We start from the raw sequence: 19,023 nt of genomic DNA, 5'->3' as shown, positions 1-19,023 counted from the left end.
TATGCCTTTGATTATGTCATCAAGAGAGGAAGGAACCGACGGAGCAGATGATTTTGGAGCAGAAGGAGCCGGCATCGGTCTTGGAACAGGAGGAACAGGAGGATTAGAGACAGTAGGCACTGGCATAGGCCAAGTAATTGGCTGAGGAAGAGAAGAAATGATAGGGGTAGAAGTTGACATAGGAGCAGAAGACGGCGTCGTTGTCATGGATCCATTCTGTAGGCGGGTCTTCTATATCTGCCTCTTGGTCAAAGTCGAGACCGCATCCTGGGCATCTTGCCAATCTGTTTTAAGATCCATAGGCTTCGTGCGATCCTCAAGAAGCTCTCCTAATTCTTCCTAAAGAGCAGGATCTGCAGCTTGCAAGAAAAGCTCAACTTTCTCAACATCCAATGCTCTTTGTTCAATAGCATCAAGCTGACTATACCTCTCTTCAAATTCTCGTATCAATTTTGAAGCAGCTAGACCTTTGTTTGGCATGTAGATCCACTCTCGGAATGACCGTCGTGTAGCCATCCCAAAGTCCTCAAGAAAATACTTCTCTTTCAGGGCCTTCTTAAAATCTTGCCAATGCGAATTTTGAAGGAAAAGATCAGTCATTTTTACCCTCAAGGCAGGTGTGACAAGGCGAAGGAAATATTTACTTATAAGTCTTGTTGGTACTCCAAAAAATCCCATCTTGATCTCATACGTCTTCAAATAAGCCGATGTATACGGCCATCAAATAGCTTCTTTTCATTCTCAACTGCTTCAATCGCCTTAGTCGCGTTGATTGCACTCTCTTGCTCCGAATATAGTTGCCTTTGCTGAGACAACTGTTGTTGATGCAACTGCTGCTGCTGCTGCATATACAATCGTGTTTGCTGATTTTGAAGCTGCATATACATAGACATATTCTGCAAAATCTGCTTTAAATCATCCGTTGAAGTACTTGAAGCAGCAGTCAATGATGGAGCTGAAGTAGAGGACAAAGCAGGAATCGTAGAAGAGGCTGAAACTGATGCTGAAGTATCTCTCATCCTGAAATTTAAATGCGACGCTTTCACATCGGGTTCACCAAAGATGTTGAAGGGTTTTCAAAAGCAAAGTTGTGACCACAGAGGACCTTGACTAATTTCAGGATAGAAGATCAATCATACGAATAAGCAAGATGAGAGGATTTGTGAGCAGCAAAAGCGGGAGAAAACGGAGGGCATGTTCATACTCCGGATGGTAGAAAACACAGCATTTTGTAGAGAAGTTAGATGCCCATTCAAGTGAATCTGCTGTGGAAAATCTACTCGAATACTGGAGTATTCATACACCTTGTCTTCCTATGAAACATGAAACTTGATTGCTTACATGTACACTGCAATCAATAACATCCTTCCAGTAAATACAAACAATGTATACTGCTTTTGGTCATTCCACATTACACAAATGAGGGCAATTTCCTCAATAAAAGTGCAGTATCAGAGTTGCAGCAATGCTACTAATATTGTGCCAGAAAAATCTGCAGAATCCACTATTCAATCAGCTGCAGATATAGCCATAATTGTTGTTGGCAGCTTTCTTTGTGTCATCAATAAGCTTCAGGGATTTCAGCACCAGGGCTGATGACTCTTGTTCCATTTTCATGATTGATGGATTCACCTACTTGCAGGGTGCTGCTCATCCAGGCAGGTGCCAATGCTGTTTCGTGCAGCAAAACCAGGTATCAATGAGCAATAACTACAAAGACAATGAATCGCAAGAGCCTGACACCAATTTTTCTACTGTTGGAAAGGTTGTCACCACAGGACATCAGTTATGCTGTTTTTGGGCATGCCACGTCCAGAATCTCAATCTGATGTATCACAACGGGGTGAAGGTTTAACTGCAAAAAACCTGTGCATGGTGCACAATACCAGCTCAAACTTCTCTGATTTGTATCAACGATTGAGCACTGTGTCAATGGAGGCCCTGATTGGCATAATCATGGACTTACAGTTTATGATTGAAGGGTTGGGGAAAGCTTAAGCTGCCAAATTGTCTACGGTTCCCCTGGCCTCTACATCAAGGTAAGTGTTGTTGATGCGTATCTACTGAATTATCTTCTTGCACTTCTTCTTCACCAGAATAGAATACTTAGGTGTTGCCGCCAGCCTCTGGATCAAGCTATCATCTGAAATGTCTTCTTCTTCTTCTTACCAAAACAAAATCATCCTTCTTCTTTCGTGAATCAGAAACTTGACTACTTTGCCTTGTCATAGTGGTGCCCCCAGTTTCAATGACACTGCTCTCCCCAACTTCAGCCACGACCAGAGAAAAGCAAAATAGAGGCCGGAAGGAATTCATATTATTGTTATGGTGTGCCACTTTGGCACATTCACAGGTAGCATAAGGTAATTGGGTCCCAGCTTTCCCCATGTTTTCCCTTCTTCAAACTTCATTCGGAGATCGATCTGTAAAAATCCTGCACTTGCTTTGGCTCAATTGGCAATCCTATATGAGCTACTCTCTCTTTCTCTCTCTCTCTCTCTCTCTCTCTCTCTCTGTGTACAGATGTCGTCGGCATCCACACAATTGCAAAGGTGTTCTGCTCTGCTAGATAGCACAAAGTAAATTCGTCGGATCACATCTTGTTGCTTGTCCACGCGCTGCCCTTCAAAGCCAACACAGTAATGCAATGGTTCATTCCCTCCCCCTGTTTTGCCGTTCCTTGCTTTTTCTTCCCCAGGCCGGTAAAGCTCCTCTCCCTGACCAGAAAAGCGGCTTCTCCCACGCTAATGTTGCAGTGCATACCAGAATCTTTTTTAGACCAATTGGAAATATTCTCTCTGTAAGGTTCCGGTCAGATTATAACATGCCAGCATTATGTATCCCAAAATGTCAGTGTCCTCAAAAGCAACTTTAGGAGTTTGAATGACTGGTGAAGATATTTAAGGCCCGAAAGGAGTTGACTCTTCTCTTAGAACAAGAGTCTCATCAAGGATGGGATGGCTAGGTCCAATCTTCTCCTTGGTAACACTTTGAAATCCATCATCCATATCCATTGTTACAGACACATCCTTCTGCATATCAAGGTCTTCAAGTCCCATAAGATGCTCTTCATTAATGACCTCTATTGCAGCCCTTAGCTTTTCAACTTCAGGAACCTCCATTGCAAGATCCAAGGTAGATGGTAATCGATCTTCTAGTGCTTCTGCAAACAGGCCACATTTGGCATACATATCCACCAAGGCAGTCGATACAAAAACATCTAACTAGCACCCACCTTTTATTATCTGCTTTTGGATCAATTTGCCTTGTTCTATAGCTCCTACAGTAGCACAAGCCCTCAACATGCTTACAAAGATCACTTTATTTGGCTTTATGCCATCAAGCTGCATTTGCTCAAAATACTCAAGAGCTAGAAAGCCTTCTCCATGTTGTGCATGTCACGTGATCAATGCACCCCAGGAGACCACATCACGATGAGGCATATTATCAAAGACTTTCCTTGCCTCTTCAAAATTCCCACACTTTGAATACATAGCAACAAGTGTATTCCCCAACATAATATCTGATTGTATCCCACTCTCCATGATCTGCTTATGGATGAGCCTTCCCCGATCAATGTTTGATGTCGAGGCACATGCTTTTAGTGCAGCAACATAGGAATATTTGCCAATTCTCAAACCTGACCGCCGCATTTTATCATACAAATGGAGAGCTCTCTCTCCCTATACTGCCCACGCAGAACAAAATGCAAACACGACGACTAAGTATGTACAAAGTAACAAATGTCTCACACACAACTTTTTGGTGGATTCCACACCTCGGATACGCAGCAGTACGACACCGCGATTGACATCCAAGTGCATGTAGACCTATTCAATACAAAGAGTGGACTTGGCTTCTAGTAAAAGGTGTGCATCATGGCGGTTTGGGTGAAGGTGGGGAATCCATGGTTATGTATGCTCTTACAGAGACATTGTTAATAGACAGAGAGTTGCTATGACTACTTTGTGTTTTTGGGAGTTGGTATGATTGACATGGAAATCAAGTTCTCTTTGGGGCACCTTGGTGGTGGCTTGTGCACCCATTGCTTGGGTATCCATGGTTCTATTTGTGAGTGTCATTGTTGTATGTACTATGATGAGTCATTATCATTGCATTTTGTATTGTACCAAATCACCCATAATTTGAGAGATGGCATTAGCGGATTTATCAAGTCACAAGTGAGCTCATGCATGTTCGAGTGGGCTAGTGTTCTTTTGTGGGCTTACATTTTCCCTCTTTTGAGATTACACATGTAGGCTGTAGCCATTGTTTTTGGGAGCTTACAAGATTGCTACTCTATAATGGTTAAGGAGTTGTGATTTAGGTCCAAGCAAGTCTTAGCTCTTGTCAAATTGTCAATAATGATTTTTAAAACATGTTTTTTAAACTTATTTGTGATATTCCCATGAATTCTAAGGTCACATATGAAATACCATATGTGTAGAATCTCATAGGGGGACTGAACTATACTTATTTCATACTTCCAAACTTGTTAGTGTATGCCGTATAATCAACATATGAAATAACTATGGTCTAGGCCTTAATTTGGATGAATGAACTAGTTTAGTTGTGGAAATAAATAATTATTTTCAATTCGAAAGTAAAATTCATCGTAAAATATTAAAATTCTTTTGCTCTTAAAAGTGATAGTGAATTTTAATATTTTACTATGAAAGTATGATGTAATAATTCATAATAGTATATTCTTGAAAATTATTGCAATTCAATTTTCTTAAGAGTATAATAATGTTAGTTTAGAAACTATTGTGAAATATTAAATTTTGCTCTTAGAGTTAAGTGAAATATAATATTTTCCTATAAATATGCCAAGAGATTATTGTGACATCTTCAATTTTACTCTTAGACTGAAAGTGGAACTTGAAGAGTTTCTAAGGTTCAAAGCGTAAAACTTCCTTTTGGTCATTCATCTTGTACAGTTTCCCTGGAATTGGGTTGCAAGAACTTGACATGCCTCTTTAGTGAGGACTCATACAATTTACTTGAATCTATGTTAATTATAGCACTTTTGTTCTACAGCCATATTATCATGCCGTTTGGTGTAAAGGCCAGATGGGCATATCATTGAAAGCTCCCTAGCATATGGGTCTCCTCAAACTGGTCCACAAATGAAGTCTGGAACTCCGGAAAGTTTCAGAAGTGTACATGCCCAGCAGAATGCTTGAGTGTCCAATTTAAATATTGCCTAAGTAAACATTATGAATGGATTGGTGTTGCAGCTTTTGAGGAGTGACTTTGTGACCCTTGGTGTCATGTCTTGTTGCAGTCCTTCCAAAGAATGTTTAATTTTTTTTTGGGCAACAGATTTGTACATTTTGAAAGGAAAAATTAATGCTGGAGAAGCTACTTATTGGATGTGTGCAGTTTGTTGACACAAACTTTGAGCTTGGAAACACACATACTGAGGTAATTGCCCCTCAAGATGTGGCGACATATGGTGGTCTTTGTGCCCTGGCTTCTTTTGACAGAGCAGAGCTGAAGGTCTGTACTCTGCTGTTTTCTCCTTGCCTTTATCTTGGCTTTTACCATATTGAATAGACAAGTTTATTCGTTCTTGTGGTAGTATGAAGACGTAATAGTATGAAGTCAGAATTTTTAAATATGAGTATTCACATTCATGCAGAACAAAGTAATCGATAACAACAACTTTCATAATTTTCTGGAGTTGGTGCCCGAAGTACGAGAGTTGATTCATGACTTCTATGCAAGGTAAAATGAGTGTGCTTGTGGGTACCTTTATTGCCTGCACTAGTCTGCTATTTGTCCAGTTGAAATTTTTGTACTTACGAACTGAGGCTTCTTTATGTCTTTAAACTTCAAGCTATCTGCTTTTATTTTCAAAGTACTTGGGATGCGTGTCACGACTCACCATGCATTCCTAGAGGCAGGCATTAGCATGTATCTTGGGCTTGAGAACCAAGATATTGAAACATGTGCTGCCCTTGCTATCAAACGTTGGAAGTTGTGCTTGTTCAAATACCAGTGCATCCATCTTTGATAATTTCCGCAACTCTACACTATATCAGCTTTATGTGTTTAAGAATGTTAGGGAGTATCATCTGATGTTCAGGCATCTTTTGAACAGGTGCCCCATGCAGGTATTACTTCTAGCTAGAAATTTGGGTCTTTGCTTCTGAGAAGACACGTATTTTACCAACTGCCTTAATGCTTTCTGTTTTGCATAATCATGCTTCATGCTATATGCTATAATTTTGGGTATTTTCTTAAACAGAGGGATGAATCTCCCCAAGATGAGACACATATTTTACCAACTGCCTTAATGTTTTCTGTTTTGCATAATCATGCTTCATGCTGTATGCTGTAATTTTGGGTATTTTCTCAAACAGAGGGATGAATCTCCCCAAGATCAGACATCTTTCAAAATTTGGGCTAGGCATCAGGGGGCATGGTTTATGGTTGCCCAATAACCCACCCCCCCGCCCCCCGGAAAAAAAAAGGATGTGGCGAATTATATTACTCGTAAGGGTTTTACAAAGAAGTACATATCCCCAACAGTCTAGCTGGAGCTATTGACCTATTTGAAATTCTTGCATATTACAAAGAGTGGGAACTCCGTGTAACCTGTGATGTACAACCAGGGGCATTGACGATAGAAATCATGTCGCAAGAACCGGGCGTGTTGTGGAAGGTATGGCTTGTTGTCGGGACAGCAATGCTAGCACTGGTGGGAAGCGCCATGTTGAGGGGAGGATTTGGGGTGGTGGGGTTCATCACTGCCTGTGGGTGCAAGCTGAGATTTTTTTTTTTTGTTTGGGGGTTGGGAGGTGGGTGCTGGCAGGTGAGGGAGCAGTTGGTGGAGATGGAGGTGAGGGTGGGTGTGGAGTGTTAGGAAGGGGTTGCGGAGTGGTAGGAAGGGGGACCAGTCTGCTGTATTCTGATGTATGTAGTATGCTCGTGAAATTGTTGGGTGGTGCTGCATATTTTATCTCCTTTATTGATGACTGTTCCAAGAAGATTTGGGTGTACTTGCTGAAAAAGAAAAGTGAAGTGTTTGTTGTTTTTAAAACTTTTCATGCATTTGTGACCACTTAGATAGGTAGAAAGCTGAAATGCTTGAGAACTGACAATGGGAGTGAGGTCACATCGATTGAATTCAAGTGCTTTTGTAACTTGCATGGTATTAAGAGGGAGCTTACAACCCCTTACAGCCCTTCTTCTAATGGGGTGGCTGAAACATATAATAGGACTTTATGTGAAAGTGTGGTGCATGTTGTCCACTGCTAATCTCCCTCATGAATTTTGAGGTGAGGCACTCAAAACCGCGGTTCACATTTGCAACCGCTCTCCAAACAGGTCCTTAAATAATGGCATCCTTGAGGAGGTTTGGTCTAGCAAATCGGCCTCATATGACCATTTACGCATATTTGGCTCTGATGCTTTTGTGAATGTTAGGGATGAGCTGAGGAACAAACTTGACCCAAAATCCACCAAAGGCTTTTTCATGAGCTATGGTGACGAGGGTGAATTTGGCTACAGAGTGTGGTTACCTCAGTCCAAGAAAATTATTCGTAGCCGTAATGTTGTGTTTAATGAGGCAAAATTGCTGAAAGATACTTTAGCCTCTAATGAAGATATGAAAAAGGTGAAATTTCAGAGTTTGCAGCCACCTTTTACTTCAAAAAAAGAGTCCGATGGTGCTGTACCACAGGCTGAAATTGATGATCCACTGCTGTTTTAGACTTGGAGCTATATCAAATGGATGTAAAAACAACTTTCTTGCATGGTGACATTGATGAGGAAATCTACATGAAACAGCCCGAGGGCTTTGTAGTTCCTGGCAAAGAGCAAATGGTGTGTAAACTAAAATGTAGCCTATTTGGGTTGAAGCAAGCACCACGGCAGTGGTACAAAAAGTTTGACACCTTCATGCTATCTCATGAGTTTACACGCAGCCATGCAGATCATTGCTTGTACATGAAAAAGGATATAGGTGGCAGTCCCATCATACTTGTTTTGCATGTGGATGATATGTTACTAGTTGGGAAAAGGAAGACTAGCTTGGATGCTCTCAAAAACCAGTTGAAATCAACTTTCTCCATGAAAGATTTAGGGAATGCAGTGCATATTTTGGGCGTGAGGATTCGTAGAGATAGAATGTAGAAATTGCGGTTTTTATCTCAAGAAAAGTACATTGGATAGGTACTGGACAGATTTAATATGGTTGAAGCTAAGCCTTTTGGAGTACCTTTATCTCCTTATCTCAAGCTTAGCAAAGCTAACAGTCCGAAAGATGACGCGGAAGCAAATTCTATGAAGGGGGTTCCTTATGCATCAGCTTGTGGCTCTCTTATGCATGCTATGGTTGCTACTCGTCCAGACATTGCTCATGCAATGGGAGTTGTTAGCAGGTTTATGTCAAATCGTGGCAAAGCACATTGGGAGGCTGTCAAGTGTATTCTTCGATACCTTAAGGATACACAAGGAAAAAGTATTTGCTATGGGCAGGGTATGCTTAGTTTGCAGGGTTATTATGATGTAGACATGGCAGGTGACTTGGACACTCATAGGTCCACGAGCGGGTATGCCTTCACAGTTGCTGGTGGAGCTGTTTCTTGGTGTTCTAGGTTGCAAAACATTGTTGCACTGAGTACTATTGAAGCTGAATACGTATCAGCTATTGAAGCTTCTAAGGAAGCTATATGGTTGAGCAGACTTGCAGAAGATCTCGACATGTCTATGGATATTGCAGTTTTGGGATGTGATAGCCAGAGTGTTGTATATCTGGCTAAGAATGCCATGTATCATTCATGCACAAAGCATATAGATGTGTGATATCATTTCATCAGACAGATTCTGGAAGATGGTCAACTCACATGATCTAGATTAAAACACAAGACAACCTTGCAGATGTTCTCACTAAAAGTCTAAGCAGAGGTCAACACGAGCATTGCATACGACTAGTGGGAGTTGGTTAGCTAGAGGTTCACATTAGATCTTTAAGTGGGAGGTTTTTGAAATAAAGGCCCGATTTAAACCCCCGTGTACAGTACACGTACATTGTACATGTGAATGCACCCTTTACGTGCCCTAAGTATAAATACATTTTATTTTTTGTGCCCTAGTACATTTTTGTTGGTACACTCTTATCGATTCGTACTTTCACTTTGGTCACTCTTTAGCCGTCACACTCTCACACTCACTCTTGCTCGACTCCCATCTCTCTTAGTTGTGCTCTTCTCACAATATAAGGAAAGGGAGACACCTTGACGTGTCTTTATTGCCGATGACTTCACGGAGAAAGAGAAAGTAAGTCTCATTGCTCTCTTGTGAGAGTATATGGACGTCTTTGCTTGGTCCTTCGATAAGTTAAAATGGGTAGATACGAGTGTCATAAATCATAATATCCCCATGACCCTCGACGCAATGCCGGTCAAGCAATGACCGTATCCTATGAATCCCAAGCATGCTCACGCTGTCAAGGAAGAAATTAATAAGTTGCTAAGGGTAGGATTCATTTACGAGATTGAGCACACGGGTTGGGTCTTACCCATAGTGATTATATTGAAGAAGAATGGAAAGATCAGAGTGCGTGTCAACTATAAGAAGGTAAATGCTGCTACCAAGAGCGATAATCATCCATTGCCATACATTGAGCACATGCTCGAGAGAGTAGCAGACAAAGAGGGCTACAGTTTTTTGGATGGGTTCTCAGGATACAATTAGGTTCAAGTGCACCTTGACGATAGATACAAGACCGCCTTTGTCACTGAGTGGGGTGTCTTCGTCTACGTAGTTATACCCTTGGGGTTGGCTAATGCACCTACTACTTTTCAGAGGCTCATGTGTGAAATATTCAAGGACATGCTTCGAAAAGAGTTAGAGATCTTTGTTGACTTATGTGTTTACTCCACTTGGAGGGGACACTTAGATAAACTCCGAGCAGTCTTTGAATGATGTAGACTATATCGTCTCTTGTTGAACTTCTTAAAGTGCCAGTTCTGGGTAAAACACGGATGCATCCTAGGGCACGTGGTGTCCAAGAATGGCATTGCCATTGACTTCTCGAAAGTCAGGGTTATTGTCGATCTTCCACCCCCAATCGATTTCAAGGGAGTTTAGTGCTTCCTAGACCATACAGGGTACTATCAACGGTTTGTACTAAACTATTTATTGATTGCTAGACCCCCTATACAAGCTACTGATAATATTCAAATGGACCGAGAAATGCAAGGACGCATACGAGGAATTGAAGAAGGCTCTAACCATTGCATCAATCTTAAGAGCCCTATATTGGAACATAGCCTTTTATGTTCATATTGACGCTTCGAAATTTGTAGTAGAAGTTGTGTTGTGCTAGCTTGGTGACCACAATCTAGACTATCCAGTGAGCTTTGCTAGTAGACAACTCATAGATACAGGAATGAATTATTCCATAACTGAATGAGAGATTAGAGCCGATCGCTCCACTCATGATATGCCAGGGTGATTGTTGTGTATTTATGTCACCGACTTGTCAGTTGCAGATGCGGTTGGTACACTGCCCATGAATAATAGCTAGATGACAACTATCCTTATCTACTCTAGTTCGTGGCTCAGTTAGTATGCCACCTTAGTTAGTTGAGTTTGGTTTGAGACCCATATATAGGGTTCTTCTATTTCTATGTACTTGAGTTCTTTTTGGCGTATACAACTAAGAAGAGGAAAACTGTTTTCAGCCTCCACTTGTGTGTGTATTCCCCCATTGTGCAAGCAAGAAAGCTACAAGTGAGACTCCTTCATTCTCTCCCATAATCTTGACATGGTATTATAGCCTTGTTCGTGGTAAGGAGCTTAAGAAAGCAAGCCAAGTTTGCGGTGTTCTGGTAAGAGGACCAGTGTTGCTTTCATTTTTCTGTTTTGGGAGCAAGTCTCTGCAGGTAGCACAGCCGGAAAGTGCAAGAGTGCATTGTCTCAGATTGAGACGCCCTTCGCTGTGTAGCAAGAGGACAGTATATGTTGCGGGATAGGGCTTTAGCCCTAGGTTGCTCTGTTTTTTTGATTTGAGGCCATTTCAGGGTCTGTTTTGGAGGCGGAAGTTTTTTGCACGCACTCAGGAAAAGGCCCTATTTTATGCTGTGCGACCATTGTTCTACAGGTCGGTGAAAAGTTACTATAGAAATTGCATCGTATGCTTGTACGCAGAGACATTGGGAGTTACAGAATCTGTGAGAAAGAAGGATCGAGGTGCAGCCGGGATTCAGTAGACAGTGTGAGAGTGAGAGACAGAGTTGAAGCACGACACCCCAAAAGAATAGACTGAATGAGTGTAACCAGAAAGTACAAAGTACAACCCTTAAACCTTAGGGTTGTAGGGGGTGTTCACACCCGATACACACTAAGTGCCCAAATGTGTGTAACATAAGCACATAAGTACATACGACAATAAGACCATAAGTCTGGGGGAAAAAACCTCTCCTACCGAGAGTAAAAAGGGCCCCAGTGTCCTACTGATCACCGACACTCCCATATGAGCGTAGGCGTAAGTGAGGCGTGAGTCAAATACCCAAGAAACCCCCCTGGAGTGAAGAGTGATCAAGAGTACAAGGATCATCCGCCACCAAAGGATATCAAATTTAAAGCATCGTGAAATGCTTCAAATTTGTCACGAGAAAGAGCTTTGGTGAAGATGTTTGCCACATTATTGGTGGTAGGACAATAGACAAGGCTGATATCACCTGCATGTAGCCTCTCTCTGACAAAGCGATAATGAATCTCAATGTGTTTCGTGCGAGCATGAAACACTGGGTTCCGGGCCACTGCAATGGCACTTTGACTGTTAGCGAACAAAGGAGTAGGCTCAGTAACATATATATCCAAATCAGCTAGCAAGCGTCTAAGCCATACGCATTCAATTGTGGTAATGAAAGCTGCCTTGTATTCAGCTTCACATGACGATGTGGCAACAGTGGATTGTTTCTTGCTAGGCCAAGAAATGCAAGAAAAGCCAAGAAAGAAACAATTGCCACTAGTGGAGTGACGTGTATCATAATCACCAGCCCAATCAGAATCACTGTAAGCATGTAACTGTAGTGGTCCCCCTTTGGCATAAAGCAACCCAAGAGAACGAGTACCTTGCAAGTAGCGAAAAACACGCTTGACAGCTTGCCAATGTGACATACGTGGCTGATGCATATACCTGCTCAAAGTTGAAACTGCAAACTGTATGTCCGGCCTAGTATTGCATAGATAGATAAGACATCCAACTGCAGGAGCATATGTATGTATATCAAACAAATCACTGTCATCATGTAATGACAGTTTCAGTCCAGGTTCCATGGGAGTACAAACTGGCTTGCAATCCTGTAAGCCAAACTTCTCAAGAAGCTGCCCAATATACCTTGACTGTGATAGCCCAATACCTCGAGCATTATGTATGAACTGGATGCCCAAGTAGTAATGCAAAACTCCCAAGTCAGACATGTCAAAAGTTTGCTGCAAATTTTGTTTGAATGCTGAAATCTGATCAGCATGTGTTCCAGTGAGCAAAAGGTCATCAACATAAAGACATATAATCAGCATAGATCCCCCTTCTTTACATACGTAAAGGGTAGACTCAGATGAGCTGTTTAGAAATCCCTGACCAAGCAAGAAAGCATCTATTTTTGCATACCAAGCTCTAGGAGCTTGTTTCAGACCATATAGTGCCTTTTTAAGCTTGCATACCAAATGTTCTGAGCCTTGAACTACAAAACCAATGGGCTGCTGTACATAAACTTCCTCGTGAAGTTCCCCATGTAAAAATGCAGTCTTGATATCTAGCTGATGCACTGTCCAACCATAATGTGCAGCCAAAGCAATCATAGACCTAATGGTCGTCATACGGGAAGTAGGAGCAAATGTCTCCTCATAATCAATGCCCTTTTTCTGTGCGTAGCCTTTAGCTACCAGCCGTGCCTTGTATTTATCAATGGATCTATCTGCTTTTCTTTTCAGTTTGTAGATCCATTTCGTTCCAATGGCTTTCTTTCCAAATGGCAAGGACACCAAATCCCAAGTTTGATTCTTAGTAATAGAATCTAATTCAGCTTGCATAGCTGCCATCCAATGCACATTGTGTTGTGCATCCTCATAACATTCAGGCTCTTCATTATCAAAAGTACTTGCTGCCATAATAAACTCCATGGTATGTGTCGAATCATGCAAACGAGTTTGCCTTCTAGTACGACCGGCCATGGATGCATCCAAAGGACTATCTTGCATAGTCTGCAAATACCATCTAGGTAGCTGTCTAGCATCCTGACTGTGTGCAAGCTTTTGCTGAATTTCAGTTTCAGCATGATGCTGAATATTCCGATCAGCCAATGGCTGAATTTCTGCACTTTCCATAGGAGCAGCTGGCTGAACATTAGGTTCATTTTCTGAACCTCCAGCTGAATCACCAAAAGTAATGGGCAGCAGCCCTTCAAAAACATCACGGGCAGCTTGATATGTGTCCAAACCAGCCAAGGATAATTCTGATTTTTCATCAAAAACAACATCCCTGCTGACAAAAACCTTCTTTGTGACGGGATCATAGAGTCTGTAGCGTTTGCTCTCATTGCTATATCCCATAAAAATGCTCTTAACAGCCTTGTTGTCCAATTTTTTTCTAAGTACCTGTGGAGTATGGGCATAGGCAAGACACCCAAAGGTACGAAAGTGACCAACAGAAGGTTTACGGCTGTTCCAAGCCTCAAAAGGTGCGATGGTCTTCAAGGCTTTGGTAGGGCATCTGTTCAAAATATGGCAAGTACACATGACTGCTTCCATCCAAAAACTATAAGGCAAGCTCTTTGCCTTCAGCATACATCTGGCCATCTCCATGAGTGACCGATTCTTCCTCTTTGCTACCCCATTCTGCTGTGGAGTATAAGCTGTAGTATATTGATGGACTATGCCCTTCTGTTGCAAAAAAGAATTTAGCATAGAGGACATGTATTCCCCCCCTCGGTCCGAACGGAGAGTCTTAATCTTGCATCTTGATTGGTTTTCAACAAGTGCATTGAAAGCCAAAAATGCATCAGACTTCTGACTTTTTTTTCAAGCAGTAGACCCAGCAAAAACGTGTAAAGTCATCAATGAATGTCACAAAATAATAACAACCGTCCAATGACATGGTCTGCATAGGCCCACAAACATCTGAATGCACCAACTGCAATCTGGTTGTTGCTCTGAAAGCAACATCACGAGGAAATGAGAACCGATGCATTTTCCCCAAAATGCATCCCTTGCATTAGTGCTCAGGAGGTCTCTCCAAGAGAGGTAAGCCATCCAGCATTTGAGTACGTTGTAAAAGCATCAAGCTGCCAAAGTTTACATGCCCCAAACGAGCATGCCATAACTCCGCCTGTATCATAGCAAGAGTAAGAGTGGATGTCAAGTATGTTGACTGATCTACTGAAAGAGCATCCAACTCATATAAACCATGACACAAAGATCCTGTCAAGACCAAAGTCATGCATTCTTTTTCTCTAACCATGCAATGGTCATCATCAAAGGTGACTTGCAAACCACAATGTGCCAAAGAAAAAATAGAAAGCAAATTCTTCTTGATTCCAGGCACAAACAAAGCATCCTGCAGGCGGAGAATAGAGCCATCAATGGCTGTGAGCCGAATCTCCCCAATACGACGAATAGGGTATGATGCATTATTGGCACATTGTACTGATTTACCAACGGGAGGTGTACTAACTGAAGCAAACAAATCTCTGCGAGATGTAATATGTCTAGAAGCACCACTGTCAAAGAACCAAGTGTCAGCATCCTCTATAGAGCTAAGTGCTCTATCGGCCCAAGAGATGTCATAACTGCAAGTGTAAAAACAATAGTCCCTGTTCACAACAAAGGACGCGGACTCACTAGCAGTGGAAGGAGTAGTGGAAACAGACATTCCTTACTCTTTCTCTTTGGCAATGCGCTTCCTGCACTCAGTGATATAGTGGCCGCGCTTCTTACAATAATGACATTTTCCTTTTTTTGCTTGCGTCCCCCCTTGTGTTTGATTCTGCGATGTGCCCGAAGTGCCAGAACTCTGTGGAGCATTTTTCACCTTGCTGTTTTTGCCTTTCTGTCTTGCCACAAAAGCCTGCTCAGAGACTATAGCATCCATACCACTATTTTTCCGTGTTTGCTCATTCTCTAGAAGCAAACTAACCAGCTGAATAAAAGTGAGTGGGTGCTCAGCAATCCTCATGGTGAGGTTCAATGCAGTATGAAAAGACAAGTACGAAGGAGGTAAGGAATTCAAGGTGGTGGATATCAACTGTGCATTCGAAAAAAACTCATATACATTCATGAGCTGCTCCCTCAAGTCCTGAATCTGATTTAAGTGATCCTGCATAGAATCACCTTCATGCATCTTCAGAGTTTCCAACTCTTTCTTCAAGAAAGAGAGCCGAGTCTTATTCTTTCGTGCAAACATATGCTCCAAAGTCAACAATGCATCTCGTGAAGAAGATGCCGAACAGATATGAGGTATGATGGACCGCTGAACTGCTAGAGCAATCGTCGACAAGGCCTGTGCATCATGTGTACCCCAAGCTTTTTGAGCTGCAGTTCTTGGAGGAAGTGGCTGAGGTGGAGCGGGCTGAGGTCCCCGTTGTCCACGTGCGCCATGGGGAGGAGGAGTAACGGGAGCTACAACTCCCGGTCGAGTTTCTTCTCCATTGATATAATCCCATAAATTCTTGGCCACTAATACATTCTTCATCATGAATGACCAAAGCGAATAGTTGTTTCCGTCCAATCTGTCTTCCTTGGATACATACGTAAAGACATCACGTCCGTGATTTGCCATGATGACAAATTTCCAAAGACAAAATGAGCAATGTCAAAGCAGTATGAACTGGAAACCTGTAAATTTTCAGAAATTGCAGCAAACACGTTTCTGCAATTAATGTGTAAGGACGTACTTTGTCAGAAAACTGTCTTTTAATGCACGCTTCCCAAGGTGCAAACAGTGCACTGCAACATTGTTATATCAAAATCCCTAAAATTTTTGCCAAAATTTCTGTCAAAACAGTCTTTCTGTGACTGTACCAACAGTTCATATGCAACTGTCTACAAAATACACAAAAGCCCCAAAATTTCTGATGATCCAGTCCAGAAATTTGCATGAAATTTATCCCACACCTGTGCTGTGCTTGCCGTGTATGAACCTCCTCTTTCAGAGCCTTGTTCTGGGCTGAAATTATTATTTTTTTGTTTAAAATGTACCTGACGTGGAGCAGGCCACGAGCAGAGTGGCAGGTCGTTGGTCAGACGTGCGGGTGGAAAGTTGCGAGCAGGCGTTGACTCGTAGGACAGTCGCGAGCTGACTCGGACTCATCAGATGGGCGGCATGAGCGAGCTGCAGGCGTTGACTCGTGGAGGTGTCAAACGACGGGCAGGACAGTCGTGTGTTGTGTGGCAGGTCGTCCGGCGGGCGGCAGTGCTGACGTGGATTGCAGCAACGAATAGCGCGCTGGCAGAGGTCGGCGCCTGCTCTGCTGACGTGATGTCTGACGAAGTTTGACGACAGGCAGCGTCAGACCCTGTGTGCTGGCGGACGAGCAGGCTGATGCGAGCTGACTGGCGGGTGGAGCTGACGTTAACTCTGTTAGACGAGACTGACGTTGCGCTGGAGACAGGTTGCGTGGAGCTGTGCGCCGGCGGCTTATAGCAGAACTGGCGTGGGCTGCAGACTGCAGACTTGTACACTGCATGCAGAAGCCGAGTTTAGAGCTGTGCTCTGATACCAAATGTGAGAAGGAAGGATTGAGGTGCAGCTGGGATTCAGTAGACAGTGTGAGAGTGAGAGACAGAGTTGAAGCACGACACTTCAAAAGAATAGACTGAATGAGTGTAATCAGAAAGCACAAAGTACAACCCTTAAATCTTAGGGTTGTAGGGGGTGTTCACACCCGACACACTAAGTGCCCAAATGTGTGTAACATAAGCACATAAGTATATACGACAATAAGACCATAAGTCTGGGGGAAAAAACCTCTCCTACCGAGAGTAAAAAGTGCCCCAGTGTCCTACTGATCACCGACACTCCCATATGAGCGTAGGCGTAAGTGAGGCGTGAGTCAAATACCCAACAGAATCATCCTTGTTGCTTGTTGATGCAAAATCGTCACTAGGAAGTGATTGTGTGGTCAAATACCACTTTCGTCAGTTTTGCAGATTTGCCCTTGCGAGACTGAAGCTATATTCTTTGCAGTGACAGAATTTTTTACAGTGTTCTGTAATGATGTCTGATTCTCTTTCACAGATTGTCACTGAAAAGCTTGACAAGAACAACTTTCAAGCATGGAAGTTTAGAATGATGAATTTTCTTATGGAAAAAGGATATTGGGAATTCGTTGCAGGAAATGAAGAAGAATCAGTTCTTCCTGATGTTTCCAATCAACAGCAAATGTAGGCATTTAAAGCATAGCATGAGAGAGCCAGGAAAGTTATGTATTGGCTGTCTATCAACATTTCAGACTCTATGATTGTGCATATTCAAGATGCAAGTACGCCAAAGGAGGCATGGTATAGTTTGTAAAAAATGTATAGCACAAATACGCAAGCCAGGAAAATGCAGCTCAAGCAAGAGTTGCACAATGTGTAAAGAGAAAGTATGAGTATCAATGACTACCACATGAAGGTGAAGAAGATTGCAGATGCACTTGCTTCCATTGGGTCGCCAGTGGAAGATGATTTAGTTTGTGTGACCTTGAATGGTCTAAGAAAGGATTATGCATAGTTCCGAACATCCATTTCCGTTCGTGAAAGATTTCCTGATTTTGAGGAGTTGAATGCTCTTCTAATTTCTGAGGAGCAAAGAAATTGTGGTGCATCTTCTTTAGGAGGAACTTCAAAAGAAGCTGTCTTCTACTCAAATGCTGGAAGAGGTAGAGGCAGAGGTAGAGGAGGTCGATCTGGAGGCCGTGGTGGTAGAAATCAGAATATGCAGCAAACTTAAGATAAAACCAGTCCTATGGAGGAGGACGTGGTAACTCTTGAGGCAGGGGGAGCCAAAGAGGTCGTGGTAGATGACAAAGAGACCAAAATGCAAACAGCAATGTTGAATGCTACTACTGTGGTAAAATGGGTTATATGGCTAAAGACTGGTATAAAAAGCAGAATGACATTATAAATGGAAAATTGCAACAAGGAAATTATGCATCTTCTAGTAGACAGGGTGATGACAGAAACGAGTATTTGTTTATGGTGTAGCACATGACCAATTCTGTGACAAGTGCAGAAGAAAGCAACGATGTGTAGTATGTTGACTCAGGTGCATCAAACTACATGACAGGTCATGCAGAATAGATGCAGGATGCAAGGAAAATGGAAAAACCAAGATTTGTGGAGATTGGTGATGATACTGCACATCTTATTGTGCAGATTGGAAAAATTCCTTTGTCTATGCAGGATGGAAAAAGGAAATACCTGTCGGATGTATTTCATGTCCTGAATATCACCAAGAACCTAGTTTCTGTTGGTCAAATGGTTGAGCAGGGCTTGTAGGTCAGATTTAATTCTCATGGATGCTTTGTTGAGGATCTGAAAAATAAAGGTCGCTTGATAGCAAAAGAAAAGAAAAAGGGCATAATATTTACAAATGGTTCAGCAGGGCTTGCAAGTTAGATTTAATTCTCATGGATGCTTTGTTGAGAATATGAAAAATAAAGATCGCTTGATAGCAAAAGGAAAGAAGATGGGCAGAATATTTACGTTGGATGCAGACATGCTTGAATTGAGTGCAACAATGTTTGCACATGGGACCGATGTAGTTGCAGATATTGATATCTGGCATAAACGCATTGGTCATGTTAATGTACGACGACTTAAATCAATGCCTAAATTCAAGGTTGCAGAAATGCATAAGGTATGTGAAGCCTGTCAGTTTGAAAAACAGGCAAGGAAACCTTTTTCTAGACATGTTCAAGAGAGTAAGAAGCCATTGGAATTAATCCACTCGGATGTGTGGACTACTAAAGCTGCATCTCTTGGAGGTTGTCATTATTTTGTCACTTTTATTGATGACTATAG

The 19,023-nt window shown here is 42.2% G+C and overlaps 1 protein-coding gene across 1 annotated transcript in view; it reads left to right on the top strand.

Annotated features, from left to right (window-relative positions):
* The window catches only part of FUS6 (COP9 signalosome complex subunit 1), an 81,242-nt gene that overhangs the window by 38,154 nt on the left and 24,065 nt on the right, over positions 1–19,023 (top strand). Inside the window, exons 3-4 of the mRNA XM_087693284.1 lie at positions 5,386–5,502; positions 5,645–5,730. Of these exons, the coding sequence (XP_087549410.1) occupies positions 5,386–5,502; positions 5,645–5,730 (203 nt within the window). The remainder of the gene's footprint in view (positions 1–5,385; positions 5,503–5,644; positions 5,731–19,023) is intronic.

The sequence above is a fragment of the Lygodium microphyllum genome, chromosome 14 (assembly GCF_053477565.2).
Source record: "Lygodium microphyllum isolate KBCC chromosome 14, Lygodium_microphyllum_v1.1.10, whole genome shotgun sequence".
Taxonomy (NCBI): domain Eukaryota; kingdom Viridiplantae; phylum Streptophyta; class Polypodiopsida; order Schizaeales; family Lygodiaceae; genus Lygodium; species Lygodium microphyllum.
The sequence above is the reverse complement of the archived record's forward strand: the minus strand, read 5'-3'. Positions and strand labels throughout refer to the sequence as shown.